At 34.9% G+C, this 19,962-nt stretch overlaps 1 protein-coding gene across 4 annotated transcripts in view; it reads right to left on the bottom strand.

Annotated features, from left to right (window-relative positions):
* BANK1 (B cell scaffold protein with ankyrin repeats 1) overlaps positions 1-19,962 on the bottom strand; it is a 280,683-nt gene that overhangs the window by 191,320 nt on the left and 69,401 nt on the right. For all 4 annotated transcript variants that reach the window (XM_025423160.3, XM_049104948.1, XM_025423141.3 and 1 more), the window contains exons 3-4: positions 12,941-13,095; positions 6,605-6,743 (exon numbers count right to left, since the gene is read on the bottom strand). In XM_025423160.3, the coding sequence (XP_025278945.1) occupies positions 6,605-6,743; positions 12,941-13,095 (294 nt within the window). The remainder of the gene's footprint in view (positions 1-6,604; positions 6,744-12,940; positions 13,096-19,962) is intronic.

Here is a 19,962-nt window from a genome sequence, read left to right as displayed (position 1 = left end):
ACTCTTTGTCAACCTGCACTGTCCCTGGGATTTAAGTGATTTGTCCTTCCAGATGAGGGGCAAACTGAAACAGTTCACAGAAAATATAATCTTAAGTGTTTTTGAATAGTCAGAGCTAAATTCACTAACCCCTTAAAAACACATATTTCACAAATCCAATAACTGAGGAGCTGTTTGCTTTCTTTATTTCCATTGTCTGTGAAGTTGTGTTCTTTATTTATTTATTTATTTATTTATTTATTTATTTATTTATTTATTTTTAATAATAAACTTATTTTTTATTGGTGTTCAATTTGCCAACATACAGAATAACACCTAGTGCTCATCCCATCAAGTGCCCCCCTCAGTGCCCGTCACCCATTCACCCCCACCCCGTGCCCTCCTCCCCTTCCACCACCCCTAGTTCATTTCCCAGAGTTAGGAGTCTTTATGTTCTGTCTCCCTTTCTGATATTTCCTACCCATTTCTTCTCCCTTCCCTTCTATTCCCTTTCACTATTATTTATATTCCCTAAATGTATTTATTTATTTGTTTGTTGTTTGTTTGTTTGTTTATTTATCTATTTTTGCTGTGTTCTTTTATGAACCAATTTTAGCCCTTTATCATGTGGTAAACCTTATATGAACCCATCTAATGTTTCCATGGAAATTGATATCAATATGGTTTTCTTTTGATTAGAACATTATTATGAAATAAATATTTTGGTTTCAAAAGCTTGGTCATGCCTAAAAACTGATATCAATTTAGTACATATTAAAATTGCCCTTCTCAAATATGATATTTAGAAAAATTTCTTATCAATTGTTATTTTTCTGCTCAGGTTAAGTATAGTACTGGGCATGCCCTAAAAGTATTTTTCATGCCCTTTCAATAAAATATGAAATTATAATTTATATTATTCAGAACAGCTTCCTAATTAACAAAGAGATTCTATATTTTTGTGGATATTTTTACATTCCTTTCAACTCTTTATTGGTTATCCCCCTGCTGTGTAAAGTATTTTTCTGGCTGAGCTGCAGGTACCAGAGGAATACCCTCTTCCTTCTGGGTAAACAACAGTTAATATTTCTAGTTTAGAGGGCAGCCCGGGTGGGTCAGCGATTTAGCGCCGCTTCAGCCACAGGTCCTGGTCCTGGAGACCCGGGATCAAGTCTCACGTCGAGCTCCCTGCATGGAGCCTGCTTCTCCCTCTGCCTGTGTCTTTGCCTCTCTTTCTCTGTGTTTCTCATGAATAAATAAATAAATAAAATCTTCACAAAAAAATTTCTAGTTTAGAGACTTCACATGTATTTTTACAATTTTTGGCATAAGGTGAGACTACGTCAGATTCCTGAGTAACTTCAAATTTGTTTAGCACAGGACAGTTCCTGTCAGTGACAAACCTGTAGATTCCATTAGAAAAGTGTGTTTTTTAGAAAATGAAGTAATTATGAGTGTATGAATTTGTTAAGCTGAGAGGCAAAAGAAGATAAAATTAGAGGATAGTTTCTTTAAAAAAATCAGGTTAAGATATGGAAGTGTATCAGAAAGGAAAGATACCATTTAGAAAAAGAGCATCTTAAGATTTCTTCACTGGTTGGCATAACTGTACTTTAACATAATTTTTTTCTTAATTATTACCTAATTAGAAAGAAACATACATTTAGAAAGAATATTAATATGGCAAAGAGTTGGGTTGGATGGTGAAAAATCTGAGAGTTCTGGGCACTGTAAGTAGGTCTCAGAGTATATGACATGCCTCAATGTTGAGAGTATTCACACACACACACACTTAAAACGACTAAGAGAAAGTATCCAAAGAAAAGAAAGAATAGTAAGGAATAATAGTTAGTTTTAAGAGGTACCATTTTCTAAAAGAGAATGCTAATTGCCTATCCCAAAATCTATTCTCTTCCTTTTAGAAATAGAATCCTGATTTTTTTTTTTCAGGGCACATTGTTATCCAGCTAAAAAGAATAGATTTTCTGTTCTTCCTTTCAGCTAGAGGTGATCTTGGGATTAAGTTCTGATTAATGGGATATCAGCAAATGGGTCTTACAGACACCTTCTCAATTTAATGGGGGTCTTCTTTATCCCAGTATTGTGTTGATAAACTGACTCTCCCAAAAGAAAATCAGAAAGTCCTGACTTACAGTTTTTGCCAATTTCTGTGATGTATATATTTCCACCATGGCTTATTTCAACTACATGAAGCTCTTAGTATCACACAAGAGAATATTTACAGAGAGCAAATCACATTTTAAGTAACATGGCTGATTAAATCATGATCCAGGTATGAGAAATCAAATTATATGAGGAAATTTCTACACTTATAGAAAGATACTGGCAAGATGGAGGCCATCTTCTGAACTTGATGCATCCTAATACGGAAGGATCTCTGGTATGTTTCCATTTTAGTTTAGATCCCTCCATCTTAACTTGGTATTCAAAGAAGTACAGAAAATTTTTTTTAGAGACTTAAGTTTATATAGACTCTTATTAGAGGTGTGGGAGACAGAGGAGATCTTTCCTGCCCCTGGAAATCACCAATGAGTTCAGGGATTTTATATGAGATAACATGTATTAGGAGCTCTGTTGAACATGATTCCCCAAGGGTGAAGGGGGATAAACAAATTTGGTGGTTTTCATATCAATAGATATAAACAAAGGAGTAGGAAAAGGCAGGATGTTATATTCTAATACAATACTTAGAAAGATGGTTCCCCTAAATTTTCAAATGGTTTATTACACCCCATCTAGAAACTGAGGGTGAGATATTCCAGAAAAGCCACTTCTTATGTTTAAAATAATTGCTAGAAGGAAGGAAGGACTAACACTTTATTCCTTTATTGGATGTTTAAGTGTTGTCTTTGCATTTTGTTCTCTTATCTACTTGAAATGCAATTAGAGAAGTTATTTTGTCAATAAAGAAGGTGAAGCACAACTGGGACTTGTCTACAGTACCCAGTAAATGGCTCAAAACAATAAAAGCAGCTCTTTTGGCCACTAGTTAATTGTTTCTTTGGCTACACTAAAGACTCTGGAAAAATTATTAGCCTTTAAAGAGCATGCTGGACACTCTTTTATTCCACAATTGATATAGAAGAAAAGGAACTTTACTATACTGTGCTGTTCACTGCTGTTCAATGGAACTTTCCAAGAGGATGGATATGTTCTAATGAAGCACTTGAAATATGGTTAGTGCAACTGAGGGGCTTAATTTTAAATTTCATTTAATTATAATAAAGTTTAAATAACTAGCGGTGGTTAGTGGCCACCATATTGGTCAGCATAGCTACAAAGCAGTTTCTCCATCTATGATTTGTGACCCATCATGTTATCAATTTAGTTGGTTTTGACTAGCACTGAAGAAAATGAAAAGAAATGGAATTTCTCTCTACTTATCCATATATTCGTACATATTGTTTACTTTTCCATTATAGTCTTTAAAATATTAGCATAGTTATTTAAAATTTCCTGTCTGATACTTCCAACATCTGTGTCACATCCAAGTCTGGCCTGATATTTCTTTAGACTATTTTTGCTTTTTGGCATCTCCTGTAATTTCTTGTTGAAAACCAGACATACTGTGTCAGGTATAAGAACTAAAGTAGGTAGCCACGTAGTGGGAAAATTTATAGTAATCGGACTGGGCGGTGGGCTATAGTCCATGTCTAATATAGCCATAGGTGCCCAGGGGCTTCAAATTTCTCTACTATCTTTGTTTTTGTCTTTCCTCTTGCTCTTGTGCTTCCTTAACTATTCCTCCTCAGAAAGATTCTGCATCTTTTAGTGCTTCCAACTATAACCTACAGCCATTTATATTGAAACTGTTTTGTGGTGGTGGTCAGGTTGCGGTGGGGGGAAGCATTCTAATATTGTGATTAAGTCTTGGACTTCAAGTGGACTGGTGTCTCTGGACTGTCACCTTCAAGTGTTTCTCCTGTGGCATACCTTCCTCCCACATTCTAAGTGAGACAGAAAAGTTAGAGGGTGCTACGATGGGGTAGATGCCTTTCCCCAGCTGAGATAAGGCACTATAAACTGGCTTCCCTGGAAGAGTAGGCTTTTGTTTGGAGAGTACACTGGGAGTATTTCACCGTGATTATTCTTCCTCTAACCCAGCAGAACCTCTAGATGATCTTCCTCAGATCTTCACTATGTGAACCTGGTAGGGTTCATGGAGGTGAATCCCACAAAATTATGGGTGCTCTCAGGAATTTCTGACTCGAGCTAGTCCACTCTCCACCTGAGCAATTCATTAAAATTCCCATTTAAGTGTGCTACCACTCTATGGCTCCAGTGACTTCCGTCCCAGCCAAGGCGATCTTGGATGTCACTCTCTTGATTTCTTTTCCTCTCAAGATTTTGGGATGGTGGTTTGCCCTGCAACCTTAGTTCTCTGAGGAGTTCAAGGATAGTCACTGATTTTCAGCTTGTTCAGCTTTATCTTGTTGCAGGAATAGGAGTGACAAATCCTAAGTTCTTCACATATCATGGCTAAAACTGTTAATGACTACTTTTCAAACTTTTGCTTTATTTATATATTTCTGAGTATGTTCTGAGTTTTGATATAAAATGTAGTTCTTACCAGGGTTAAAAAAATGTCAAGAAACACTGGCATGAGGCAAAAAAAAAAAAAAAAAATTAAGACTCTGGGGGCATTTCTGTGGAGGTACATCCCATCCATCTTCCCACACACATTCATGGAACCATCGTATGTATTTCTACGTTTGGTAAGAAAATTTCTCTTTAATTTCCAGAAAATATGAGTTGGGAAGGTTAAACAGCATAACTGGTAAATAGTGTTCTATTTATTTCTTATTACAAATTTGCTGTTCAATCACATAGAAAATATATGACCTGGTATATCTTTTTTTTTTTAAGATTTTATTTATTTATTCATGAGAGACACAGAGAGAGGCAGAGACATAGGCAGAGGGAGAAGCACATTCTCTGTGGGGATCCCAATGTGGGACTTGATCTTAGGACCCCAGGATCACACCTTGAGCCAAAGGCAGATGCTTAACCACTGAGCCACCCAGGCATCCCTGGTCTGGTATATCTTAAAAGATATAGACTATTAGTTTTCTGCTTTTCTGAAAAACATTTGAATTTTGACATAATTGATTCTTTGCATTGCTCTTAGCTGCTAGGTAAACTGAACATATAATCTTAACGTGAATAATTTTATTTGACACTTTGATTTGCTGTTTGGGAAATATTATCTAAGTACTTCTTAATTTGCAATATTGATTTTTCTGTAGCAATTTTAGTCTAACTAGATTTAGTTTAAACTTGAAAACTAATTAGTTAGAAATTAATGTTCATTAAATCATTATAAAATGTGGCACGAGTAAGGGGTTTTGGAAGAGAAAGAAAAAGACAATGTTCTTTCCATCTCACTTCTGCATATCTTCATCCATGATAGGGACCAGTGTCTGAAATGTTTATGAATGCTTAGTGTACAGTCTTTCCTTTTCTATAATTCAAGTCTGACCTAACCTGTGCAAGGAAGCCCATAGAGGAGACATATGGTTTTCATAACACAATAGAAATGTCTAAATGTTCTATAAATGGGCTTCATAATAGCTGTATTCAAAAAGAAAAAAAAGTTTAGTATGCATTTGACATAGTATTTAATTTTAAATGTCTTTTAAAAAAGATTTCATTTATTTATTCATGAGATACAAGAGAGAGAGGCAGAGACATCTGCAGAGGGAGAAGCAGGCTCCCTGTAGGGAGCCTGATGTAGTACTTGATCACAGAACCCTAGGGTCATGACCTGAGCCAAAGGCAGATGCTCAACCACTGAGCCACCCAGGTGCCCCTAATTTTAAATGTTTGTATTATATTTATAGATTCATAATAATATTGTTTACTTTTTATTGTAATGTATTTTTAAATGTCACATTTGTGAAGTTTTATAAAAGGTAATTTTGTTCTCTGATTGCAAAATATCATAAATTCAAAAACCAAGTAGTCCTACATTTATAGCAAAACATTCAGAAATTAATAGAATAGACTGATTTTAGTACAACTATTGTGGCAGGTGTGGCTATTCCACCTGGAATTTTAAATCTGATACAATTTATCACGCTGCAAGCAAAGGTGGATAATAAAATGGTTAACCTCATAAATTAAATAAGGAAAAGAGGGAAGACTGTATAAGGAAATGGTACCATGATGATAAATAGTGAAAAAGAAATATGCTTTCCAAAGCATCAAAAATATATTCACAGGCATGGAAAACAAAAAGGAAAGGAAAAAGTTCATGAATGAAAGTCTAAATGTTCATTAATACAATAAAGTAAATAATTTTAGTTCCATATTTAATAGCTGACATATATTAAAGTGATCTCTGCTGACATATTTAAAACGATGTAATTTTGCAGGCAGTCATTTCACCACATGGTACACAAGCTAATTTCTCATAATTTACACATTCATACTTTTGGGAACCTAGATTACTAATAACCACCTCAGGTATGTGAAACCTATGCACAGGAAGCACCTGCAGAACAATATTAGTTTCTGTAAAGAAGTGAAACCATTTATCATAAATTTATTGAAAGAAACTCAGGATGATGTTTTATATTTATTAATGCATAAAAAAGTTTCTTACCTAAAGCTTTCATACACCAGACTGTCTTATTCCAACGGGTTGGCTGCATCCTAATACATTTACTATTTGATGTAAATTCAACCTCCACGGTATCACCAATGACTTCATCTCTCAAGATAATAAATATTTCACCAGGATTCTATAAGATAAAAAATATTACCCAATTAGGGCCTTGAAAAATATTACATTAACTAAAACACACATTATATTTATTAATGACAAAGTTTGCACATGATAATTATTTCTACATGTCCATATTTTCAACCATATTCAGAAATAAAATACGTAAATATGATTCTCACTACATCTTAAATTTCTCAACTTGGTGTCTGTTGAGTACTCATTTTTTTTCTCCAACCCTATCTTTTGCAACTGAAAAAACAGTGAGGACACACTTTTTCCATGTTTGTGAGGCTCCACATCTGAGAGTAATGAGCATCACTTCACAGATTCCAGGGAGCTGTAATTTGCAACCAAATCCTTTTTCCCCCCAAATCCTTTTATTTCACCTTTCTAGAACTTGGTACATTTATCTATAAATGAGAGGATTAAATAAGTTTACCTTTAAGATATCTTAATATTTATAATATGAGTTTTAATGTCCAATGTTTTAAATGTCCAATAGTTTTAAATCTTACTTAATTGGGCTTTTCTGGTTATACTTTATTTGTGATGAGTATCTGTGAAGGTTGGCTAAAGGTTACAAATCTAAAAGTTTCAAGATATTATGGAGATCAAAAAGCTAAATCTACGTATATAAGGCAAAAAGGATTATTGAAAACTTCTTTTGAAAAAAATCCAAAAAAAAAATAATTAGGGATAAAAAGATTGGCATTAATATGGAGAAAAAAAAGAAGGAATAAATATTTGTTGAGCACCTCTTTTATACTAGGAATTATGTTAAATACTTTTATTTTATTTTATTTTTTTAATATTTTATTTATTTATTCATAGAGACACAGAGAGAGACATAGGCAGAGGGAGAAGCAGGCTTCATGCAGGGAGCCTGATGTGGGACTCGATCCCGGGACTCCAGGATCACGCCCTGGGCAGAAGGTAGATGCTCAACCATTGAGCTACCCAGGGATCCCAAATACTTTTAATATAAAGGTACTTCCTTTAATCCTAACCAAAACATACATACTCTGAAGCCAAAATGGAAGGCTATTAGTTTTCTCTTTGAAGAACATGGTAGCTAATACAGAGTTACATTCTGAAGATTAATCAGAACTATCTCATTCAAAATCTGTATGCTACATTGTGCTGTTTAACCCCTCAAAATAACCAAAACCAAACACCATTTTTATGTTTACCTCAGATATCGCCTTCCCAAATGCTTTCTTCAAAGTCAAACTACATTTCAGCAAAATAAAATAAACAGCAACCTCATTTATACACTCCTATAAAAACTGTGTTTACCCAAAAGTCATTAACTTCAAAGTTCTCTTATTTAAAAATTATCTCTCTAAGCATAAACCACCTACAGATAAAACATATATCTTTACTGCTCTGCACCAAAGAGTTTCTACAAATACGTTGATGTCACTGAATTGGTTCAGCTGACACACTTCCACTTCAAGCATTTTTCCACCAGCGTCTAATGCTCCCAAGTATCTGTCTGTAGGATATTTTAATTAAATTTCTCCTTACCAATTACACTGCAAATGGAGAAAAGATGCCACTATTCCAGCTAACACACCTTCCCACATGTCAAGAATGCCCCTCTGCTTTCTTCTGTATGCCTCACCAAGCCACTGCTTCATGTGACTCCTGACATCAGGAACATGAAGCTCTCCTCTTCCTCACATCTGCCACTTCCTCTTCACAGGGCCTCCTGTCTATCTCTTTTAGTTCCTTTGTTGCTCACATCTGTCCCCTTACTGCAAATCTGTAATGACTTCCCATTTACTTTGCCCAGATCCCCAAGATCCTCTGCTTCAAAGTTTTCAGAGCTCTCTTTCATGGGTACACTACGTCTTGTTTAATTTTGACCTCTCTGCTTCCAAGGCTAGTAAACCTAAGCAACCTCTTCCAATGTTTTATTCACCCAGCTAACTCATTCTCATTCATGAGTGCTCACACAAGCTTGCTGAGTCTGCATCAGATTCCCTCCTTAGGGACAACCGGGTGGCTCAGAGATTGAGCGTCTGCCTTCGACTCAGGGCCTGATCCCGGAATCCGGGATCAAGTCCCACATCGGGCTCCCTGCGAGGAGCCCTCCCTCTGCCTATGTCTCTGCCTCTCTCTCTCTCTCTGTGTGTGTGTCTCTCATGAATAAATAAATAAATCTTAAAAAAAAAAAAAAGATTCTCTCCTTAATAGAGGACAGGACTCCAACTTTCAACCATCTCCAAAGAATAGTTTTAAACAAAAGGCAAGCATATTGGCCATCCCAAAAGAGGCACTTACATCTTCATTTGTATCCAGGACCAGCTTCATGGGCTTATGAGCCGTGCATTTGCACAGGCCCTGCACTTGGGAGGTCCTGTACTCGGTTAAATGTTCCGCTGTCACTGCCTTAAAGTCCTTACTAATTTGAAGGAGAGCCCCTATATTTTCATTTTGCACCAGCTCTGTTTGTACATAATGCTGGCATGCTATTTAGTTCCTACTGCCCCTCCATCTCCCCACACTTATCCTCTTCATTAACGTCCAACTCAGGTTTCACAAGCTCCATAAATCTTCCCTACAACTTCTGCCTATAATAACTTCCAAAGGAATCATGGAGCATTTCACACCCATACTCCTCATTTGACCTTTTCTAAATTATGCCCTCTGCTCTGAATTAATACTTCATGTCTACGTCTTGGCTTCCCAGCTACATTTTCAACATCCTAAAGTATTTTTATTTTTTTATATCATTGTGGCATCTTGTAAGAATTATGTACATAAGAGACAATCTGTACATATTTTTAAAATTAAGATGGAATAAGTCTGTTAAAATATGACATTTTGAAATTGAACATGCCCAGCTCTACTCATGACACCCCTGAGGACTCACAGCTTCATCTGTTTTCTGCATCTCCATGGAGGAAGCGGCCTGTTCTAGGAGGGAAGGTCCAGCCTGTCCTTAACTATTATGAACATCTTAATTAAAAATATAATTATATGGGTACACTTAATTCAATGGAGAAAGTACTAAGACACTCAAATGATCATAAATTTGGTTTTATCAGTTATGAAGCTGCTATTTTGCTCTCAATCTTTCTGACTCATCTGTTTATCCCTATTTTGTTCTGAACATCCAGAGACAGAAAGAATTCTGATAATAATCACTTCCAAGGCCTAAAGTTTTGTGGCATTGGTCACAAACCTTAGGACCTAAACAAAATGGCTACAACTTGGTCTGTAATATAACATATAGATGGTGAAGTTTCTGGTTTTGATAGGGTTGTTTTCTTTAGGCTTTAAGGATATGTTATGCACAGGCAACAAAGGATTTTTATCCCAGCGCATCATCATGACTTTTGTATACCAAAGGCCAATGGCTCTTTTCATATATTTATAACTGCTTTAATATGCACTAGGTTAGCAAGCATAGTCTCATGGGCTTTATTAAGCCAGGACTGTACAGCTTCCTCCAGCTAACCTCTATCGGACCCACAACAGCACAGTGAGGATTAGGTTATGGCAATAGTTCCAAATTTGGCTGTTAATTCTGACCTTTAGGATCACCTGGGAAGTTTTTAAAACTGCCAATGTTCAGGCCATAACCCAAACCATTTATATCTGAATCTTTGGGGACAGGATTCAGGCATTATTATTTTAAACCTTCCCTAATAGTCCCTCTGTGCAGCTTAGTTTGAGAGCCACTTGGTTTAAGGAAAAGATATCTTTTGGTCACTGTAAAACCTTACCACCAAAGGGGCAGCACTTCACCACAGAGACACTTCAAGTACTGGTAAACACAATAATATTCTGTAGCTTTTCCTGTATTTTTCAGTGAAGTCACGGGATCACACTTTAAGGTAAGGTTGGTTACCAAGAACTACTGTGATTTGGTATGAGAAATAAGTGGGCAGTGCTGTTAGTTTTCTGTATATTATTTTAAACTATATCTGGGTCCAAGGAATGAATGGGTAGGAGGTAATCTCTAAGATTCTTGTTACTTTTCCATGGGCCCTTCAGAGACATACCCCTTCATATAGTCTAAGAGTTGCTCTAGTTTTGTTGGCTACATAATTAGGTCTGCATTAAAGTTGTAGCTATTTTTAAAGTGGCACAAGATTTTCAAGGTCTAAGAAACCTAAAATCCATGGAAAGGAAAAATGATGAGAAAGATGAATATGCAGAAGGATCAAGACTCCCATGCTCCTGGGTCCTGGGTCAAAGCAGTAGCAACATAACCTGCTGACTTAGTTGAACAAATCTACTAAAGCTGATTCTCCAGAACAGAAGAGGGAATAGGGAGGGAAATTCTTCAGACCCAAGCAATTTTATAACAAGAAGCAGCAGCAGGAGAGACCTTAACTCCCCCTTAATCAGAAAGAATGACGGTCATGCTACTATTTAAGACTCTTACCCAACTCAGTGGTGGCATCTTGGAAACACAAAACTGTAAGGAAACTTACTAGATTTCAAAGGTACTAGTTATGAAAGAGGCATGTGTCAAATAAGACCTGGTGACTCGCAATGTTAGTATGCTAAATTTCTAGATTTTGTAAGATGGTGGTGAAGTCTCAAGTCTCAGGAAGAGGGGAGGACCTATTCTCCTATTCAGCATAGGAGGACCTATGCTGAGAGTTATCCTGGCAAATCTGAAACATGATTTTCATTCATTTGGACACAAACATCTTTCCTCTGGTACTTGGCCATTGTTACATGGACTAAGATTGTACTAGATCTATGTTCTGAGAATACAAGATTTTGACTGGAAGAACTATTTTTTGTCCAGCGGTTAGTTTATTTTGAATGTTTTAGTGCATGTGGCTGGCACTAAAATTATCTTGTATGACCTTCTAACTCAGGATTCCTTAAGAAGCAGGGTACCCAAGAGAGATATGAAATTGAAATAATTTAACTTCCAAGGATTTGAAAGAATTGTATCCATGTCAATAAAAGATAGCGCAAGTTTCTGCTATTAAAAGAATCCTGATCCTATCCAACCATCTGAGTGAGCTATCTCAGCCTGGAGGGTAGTGGGGTCTAATTTTTACATTTCAATTTCTTTGCAAACTGAATAGTGGGGAAACTTTCATATTCTTCAAAATTTACTTTGTAGGTTTTGTTCAGAGCAGTTATTTAGACTCATTGCAGAATTCTTGGTGAGTAATGTTTAGTTTCAGAGGGATTTTTTCATTTTTGTGTAGATTTTACCTACTTGAGAATAATTCTCATTTCCTGTTTATTACAGTTTTTTCTATTTATTTCTGTCTTTTTTTCTGCTTAGGCGTGGGGTCTGGGGATGAAGGAATTAAATTTTGTATAACTGCACAGAAAGAAAGCTCGTCTTCTCCCAGGACTGCTAGTACCAGCAAGATCAGGAGATTCTTTTCCCAAAGACACCTCCTAGCAAACAGACAATTGCAGCCCCTGTCATTCAGTGGCGTAAATTCACTGGCTTCTACCAGAAGGACCCTTTCATGCAATTTCCAAGGCTCTCCTGTATTTTTGACCTGTTCCACTGAACACCACAGACACTGAGGGCCAGCATTTTTCTATTGTCTGGAGATTATGTAGACCCAGATTCAGGTCCAGCTCTGCCTGAGCTTATTTAATAGTTCATTACAATGAAGACTTAGGAGGAAGATGTGTTTTCATATAACATCTTCTCAGAAACCCACACTCCATCCCCTGCTACATTACACTTTTATTCCTAAAAGAAACAGCTCTGCTAGCTCATATTTCCACTTAATAATGTAGGCCTTTACTACCTGTTTAAGAATTGAAAAATTGGTGATCCACAATATACATATTTTCAAATTCTACTCAGGAATGTTTCCATTTATAAAAATAAAATCCTTGATCTGGTTAATATGAATCCAACTTTTTTATAGTAACTTGATATATATATATATACACATTATATATATGCTATATATATATACATTATATATATGTTATATATATATAATGTATAGCAACTATATATCTTTTGGCAACATGTCAAATAATACCTGATAAAATTAAGCTTTCATATATTCTCCAATATTAAATTATTCAACAAATGTTAATCAAATGTCTACTAGTTGCCAGGTATTGTTCTGGATTCTGAGGACAGAGCCATGAAGAAAGTAAACAAAAGGCCCAGCTATGTTAGAGCTTACATTCTAGTGAAAAGCAATATTTATGAAAACAATAGAGCCAGCCACTTAAATAACAAGGTATCTTACTGACCTCACATGGAATTTCAGCAGGAAGCACCACTGCCAGTGGTATGGTGCCTCTTGATGCTATTGATAATTCTTCAATTTCCTTTCTCTTACTTATTTCCTTGGAACATTCCACTCCTAGGTCTGTTGGAATATTTACCTGAAGGTAGTCCTCAGAACCTAGAGAAAAGTTTGTGAATGTGAACTATATCATGATTATAACATAGCTAAGATCATATTGTTTCCAATATTGTTATAAAGACTAATTGATAAACAATTAATTTAATTAAAATATGAGACGATCAAACTGAGTTTAAGATAGCTGGATGTTAATAATTAATATAATGCTTCACAATTTAACTTGTATTAAGTTTAGTCACCTTAGTGACTAAACTATACCAACTATATATATTCATTTAATAGTTTAAAGTTTCTCTCCCAAAAAATCCAACTACCATTTAAGATTTTTCTTAATATTAAATTAACAAACCTGAAAAAGATGAAACTATCTCTTTTCAACTACCACCATTAAGAAAATTTATTTTATTTTAAACCAAAATACTTATTTACTCTTTAAATATATTTCCAAATTTTAAAAACAAATAGCACAACTGGGAAACATTGCTAAATAAACTAGTACTTATATACAACACTGGTTTAATAGTGAGATATTAATATTCATCCAAATGTTAATATGTTCTGTGAAAATATGTTTGTTCTATATCAAATAACATAGGATTCTTTATGGCAGTATTACTAAGAGCAGTGAAATATGCTAATGTGAATTTTGAATCTCAAGGGGAAAGAATATTTGATTTCTTTTTGTTTTAACATTTAGTAATTTAACACTTGGTCTCAATGGTTAAAATATTTTTATCTATTGAAGAAAAAAAAGTTGTATTAAGGGTGATGGATAATTGTTTCATAACTCAATGTTTCAAAGCTTGAAGCATCTCATTAGACTAATGTGGCTGAAACCAAGTCTAACAACTAGATCACACAGTAAACTCTTAGGTCAACTCCAAAAGTATCCCTCAAATCCACAAAGAAGAGAACTGGAAAAAAGGAAAATAGCCCCTGACAGCTACAAACTGCTCTGACTCTGTGTAAAAATCTTGGTGTTACTGGGAGCTGGCCTGGTGTTCTCCTAGTAAAAGCAACATCAGGCATGGCCACTGTGTTACCATCATGGATCAAGTCAGAGATGAGACTACTTTATAGTCATGTATGAATCCACGCAAAAATATGAACATTGCCAAAATCCCAAAAATAACCAAACATCCCAAATCCTAGCTCCCATCAGTAGCTACTACTACTTTACCAATTTCAGCCTTAGCCTCTTTTCATTTTGTTTGCCCTCTAGATAGAGTAACCTACCCCTCAGTTTGCCAGGGATTTTCCTGGTTTGGGCAGGGAACATGTTGTGTCCCAAGAACCCCTCAGTCTGAAGCACTGTGAGATAGCTTGTCACCCTATTTTGGATAAAAGTGATTAATAAACCAGATCATAAAATTACAACTGCTTTTTGGAAGCAAGCAAACTATAGCAAAGCCCTGCTTTCTTAAAAACTCCCTCAAATCCCTTAACAATAAACCTAAATCCTATAGTAAGTCTTTTCTAATACTTTTACTGAGATGGCCCATGGTTCTCTATGGTGTGCCTTTCCTTCATTGGCTAGCAAAAAAATCCAAATGGTTCAAGTATAAGTGTGTTCTTAGTGTGTCACAAAAGGACACTGACAGGATGAAAAGCAAGAAGAGTCAAAGGCAATATAGATGGAAGCAGCTAGAATTTTGCTATTTTATCTAAAAAAATAAAATGAAGTTACCAGTTTCATATAGGTAATTCTATCAGTAAAGCTGAATAACAAAAAAGATGCCCCCTGCAGAAGAGCTATCTCCATGCCACATCTAAGGACAGTGGGTATTTTTTTTTCTTCTGTCTTATAAAAGTTGCAGAATAAAAGCACAAAAATACCTGGGATTTCCAGATTCTTCCAACTACTATTCTTCTATAAAATGAAATGAAAAATAGCCTTTATTTCTCTAATAATTTAAACTACTTTCAAAAGCAGTTTCATTTTCTCTCTCTGTCTTTCTCTCTCTCTCTCTCTCTCTCTCTCTCTCTCTCTCTGTGCCCCCCCTCCACCACCCTTCGCACACACACATGCACATGCAAGCACCAAACAATGAGAGATTGTGAGAACTGGCTCCATCATTTTGTGAATTGATGAAAGAACAAGGAAACTAATTTTATTTAATCACCGTGGAAGGACGTGGAACTTATTCTACTATAGCAGTATCTAGATGTTTTCTGCTAATGCTTCTGTGGCATTAGGTTAAGAAGAGCTATTTTATTTACCCTAAGGACATGATCATGACTGTACACAAAGATTTATTTTCATGAATGTTCACAGAAGTACTGTTTATAATGCAGAAAATTGGAAGCAGTCTAAGCAATAAAGGACTAGATAAAAACATGCACTATGAAAAAGATACTTTCACCAATAAAAACTCCATCAAAGTGTTTACCATTAAAGAACAAGTTTATAATATAATTGAAAAATTCAAGTTACAAAATTATCAATTTAGTAGGTTCCATTTTTATTTGGTAAAATAAAAAGTATAAGACTTCTGGTTTCAGGTTCCACATATTAGGAACTTTGGAAATCACTACTACTAACAAAAAGCTGAATAGACTGACAAATCAACAACTTTTCTTTGATCCTTAAGAAAGGGGTGTACATAACACAAATTGCTGTCCCCAAATTGGAGAGACAGGAAAATAACAGGGAGTCTCAACTTATAAAGAGTCAGGAGTGAAAAACATGCTAGGAACCTGTGACAGGGTAGGGAAACCTCAATTATAATTGAGGAATTGCTGGATGCTCCATGTAGGCAAATTTGAGCATTAAGAACTGCAGGAGAAACCAGCCAAAGGAGGGGTTCCACATTATTTTGAAATTTACCTCCAGGAGCTTGACTAGATTCCCACACAAAATACTGGAGAAAATTCCCCTCTTGCTCTGGCAGAGAGAGGAAGAAAGAAACCATTTTGAAATACTCCAGAGCACTCTGTTCTAAGAAAGGTTTGTCTTCAGGGCATACTGGTTAGTGACAGCCTAACCTACTGGGGTATTATCAAGAGTCAAAGTAGGGGAAGAGAAGTACCCAACAATAGCCCACTGTAGCCATCTTGTTCCACATAAGGGGAGAAAAAAACCTAGGAAACTCTTGTGAAGTTCATGTCCAGAGGTATAGGTTCATTAAATGACTGAGACCTAATCATAGGGCTCTCTCTAGAAAGCTTCCCCAACCCCATAACTCATTACCACATTACCAAAGGCCTATTTACAGTTCCTTTTATTACCTAGTGCATTATGTTTATTGAGAAAAATTAGAAGGCATATCAAAAAGCAAAAAACAAAATTTGACAAGACAGAGTAAGCATTAGAACCAGATACGGCAAGGATGTTGGAATTATCAGACTGGGAATTTAAAACAACTCTGATTAATATGCTAAGAGCTCTAATGTATAAAGTAGATACCATGCATGACAGATGGGCAATATAAGCAGAGTAATGGAGCTCCTACAAAAAAACCAAAAAGAAATGCTAGAGATTAAAAACACTTACAGAAATGAAGAATGCCTTTGATGGGTTTATTAGTAGACTGGACATGACTGAGGAAAGAATCTCTGAACTAGAGAATACATCAATAAAATCTTTGAAAACTGAAAAGTAAGCAGGAAAAAAATAAATTAAAAGAATCACCAAAATCAAAAACAAAAAAATAGAACAGAATACCCAAGGACTGTGGGACAATTACAAAGGTGTGACATACATGTAATGGGAAAACCAGAAGTAGAAGAGAAAAAAAGGAACAGAAGAAATATTTCAAAGAATAATAACTGAGAGTTTCTCCAAATTAATGTCAGATATCAAATCACGGATCTAGGCAGCTCAGAGAACACCAAATAGAAAAATTCTAAAAAAGGATATCATCTTTAAACTGCAGAAAATCAAAGATTAAAAAAAAAAATCCTAAAGGAACCTAGAGAAAAAAAAAAAAAAAACACTTGCCTATAGAAAAACAAAAACAAGAATGATATTTCACTTCTCCTTAGAAACCATGTGTAAGAAGAAAGTAGAGTGATATCTTTAAAGTGTAAGAGAAACAACAAACACAAAATTCTGCATGCTCTGAAATTAATTTTTAAAGGTGAAAGAGAAATAAAGACTTTCTTGGATAATCAAATATTGGGATAATTTGTTGTTAGAAGATCTGTCTGCAAGAAAAGTTAAAAGAAGTTTTTTAGAAAGAAGGAAATAGGGCAACCCAGGTGGCTCAGTGGTATAGCACCACTTCGGCCCAAGGCATGACTCCAGATCAAGTCCCACGTCAGGCTCCCTGCATGGAGCCTGCTTCTCCCTCTGCCTGTGTCTCTGCCTCTCTCTCTCTCTCTCTCTCTCTCTCTCTGTGTGTCTCTCATGAATAAATAAATTTTTTAAAAACGAAGGAAATAATATAGGTCAGAATCTCTGCTCTGCATTCAAAAAAGGTAAAATAAAAACATTTATTTTTCTTATTTGTAATTGATTTAACAGACAACAATTTGTCCAAAATAACAATAGCAATGGTGTATTTGAATATATATGTTTATGTGTACAAATGAAATGAATGACAGCAATGATACAAAGGATGGAAGGGAAGAATTAGGATTATTATATTATTATAAGGTAATGATACTATCTTTGAAGTGTATAGTGTAGTTTGAAAGTGTACTTGAATTAGCTATAAATGTAGATAGTAAACTCTAGGAAAACCACTAAAAAACTGAAAAAAAAGGTTGATATACTAAGAAAGGAGAAGAAATGGAATCATATAAAATGCTCAGTTAAAATCACAAAAGACAGATGAAGAATGGAAGACAAAATATGAGTAAAGGCACAGAACAAGGGAAAAAATAGCAGTAATGATTATGGTAGGTATAAATCCAACTATATCAGTAATCACTTTGAATACCAATGGTTTAAATGCACCAATAAAAAAGAGATTGTCAGAGTAGATCAGAAAATGAGACCCAACTATATGTTGTATACAAGAAATCCACTTTAAATATAAAGATATATAATGATTAAAAGTAAATGGATAGAGAAAAAATACAATATTGATACTAATCAAAGGAAGAAAAGGAGAAATAGCTATATTAGTCTCAGACAGAGCAGACTTCAAAGTAAGGAAAGTTATCAGGGATAAAAAAGAGATGATATAATGATAAGGAGTCAATTCTCCAAGAAGGGTTAATTCTTAATGTGCAAGGGCCTAAAAACAGAGCATCAAATGGTTTGAGGCAAAAACTGATAGAACCGCAAGTAGAAACAGATGAATCCACTATCATGGTTATAGAATTCAATACTTTTGTCTCAGAAATAGATCCAAAAGGCAGAAAATCAGTAAGGATATAACTGAACTCAATAACACCACCAATAAACTGCATATAATTAATACCTATATCCTAATTCATCCAACAACAGCAGAATGCATATTTTTCTCAGGAAAAATATTTTACAAGAAACATTCACCAAGACAGACCACATTCTGGGCCATAAGACACATTTTGACAAATTTAAAAGAAATAAGGCATATACAGTGTCTGCTCTCAGACTACAATGATTAAACTAGAAATAAATAACAGAAAGATAACTGGAAAATCCCCAGATATGTGGAGATTAAACACACTTCTAAATAATACATGGGTCAAAAAATAAATCTCAAAAGAAATTACAAAAATATTTTTAATTAGAATGAAAATGAAAGTACAACTTACCAAAATGTATGAAATGCAGGGAAAGTGGTGTTCAGAAGAAAATTTACAATATTGAGTGCATATATTAGAAGAGAAGATCTAAAATTAAATTCAAGTTTCTGTCTTTTGAAACTAAAAAATGAAAATCAAATTAAATACAAGGAAAGCAGAAGAAAAGACCAAATTAGAGGAGAATTAGAGTAGAAACAATGAAATTGAAAAAAAAAAAACACAGATTAGGAAGGAAGACATAAAATTGTCTTTATTGGGAGAAATTTGATTGTCTATGCTGTAAATCCAAAAGCACTGACAAATTCCTGGAACTAATAAGCAATTTTACAATGTTGTAAGATATATGGTTCATATGCAAAAAAAAAGGTAATGTTTTTCTATATACTAACAAATGAAATTAAAAAAAATTCAATGTCATTTACATTAGCCCCCTCAAAATGAAATACCTGGGTATAAATTTAACAAAATATGTGCAAGAGCTAGCTAAATGATGAAAACTACAAAACTCTGATGAACAAAATCAAATAAGAACTAAAAAAATGGAGAGATACACTATGTTTATGGATAGAAAGACCCAATATTGTCAAGATGTCAATTTTTTTTTTCCAATTTAGTCTATAGATTCAATACCATCCCATTCAGAATCAGATATGAGCAAACTGATACTAAAGTTTACATGGAGAGCAAAGGACCCATGATAGCCAACTCAATATCAAAGAACAAAGTTGGAAGACTGACACTATCCAACATCAACACTTACTATAAAGCTACAGTAATGAAGATAGTGTGGTCTTGGCAAAAGAGCAGACAAATAGATGATTAAAACAAAATAGAGAGCTCAGCTGAGAAACAGAGTCACATAAAAACAATCAATGAATCTTTGACTAATGAGAAAAGGCAATACAATAGAGCAATAGCAGTCTCTTTAAAAAGTGGTGCTGGAAAAAAAAAAGTGGTGCTGGAATAATTGGAAATCTACAGGCAAAAAAGTACATCTACGTACAGACATTACAACCTTCACAAAAACTAACTCAGAATGGATCACAGACCTAAATGTATAATGCAAAACTATAAAACTCCTAGATAACATAGGAGGAAACTTAGGTGACTTTAAGTATGGTGATGCCTTTTCAGATACAACACAAAAGATATGATCCATTAAATAAATTATCCATAAGCTGGACTTCATTAAAAAGGAAAAAAAAAACTCTGCAAAAGATAGTATAT

Source organism: Canis lupus, chromosome 32 (assembly GCF_003254725.2).
Source record: "Canis lupus dingo isolate Sandy chromosome 32, ASM325472v2, whole genome shotgun sequence".
Lineage (NCBI taxonomy): Eukaryota > Metazoa > Chordata > Mammalia > Carnivora > Canidae > Canis > Canis lupus.
This window is presented reverse-complemented; position numbering and strand designations above follow the sequence as displayed.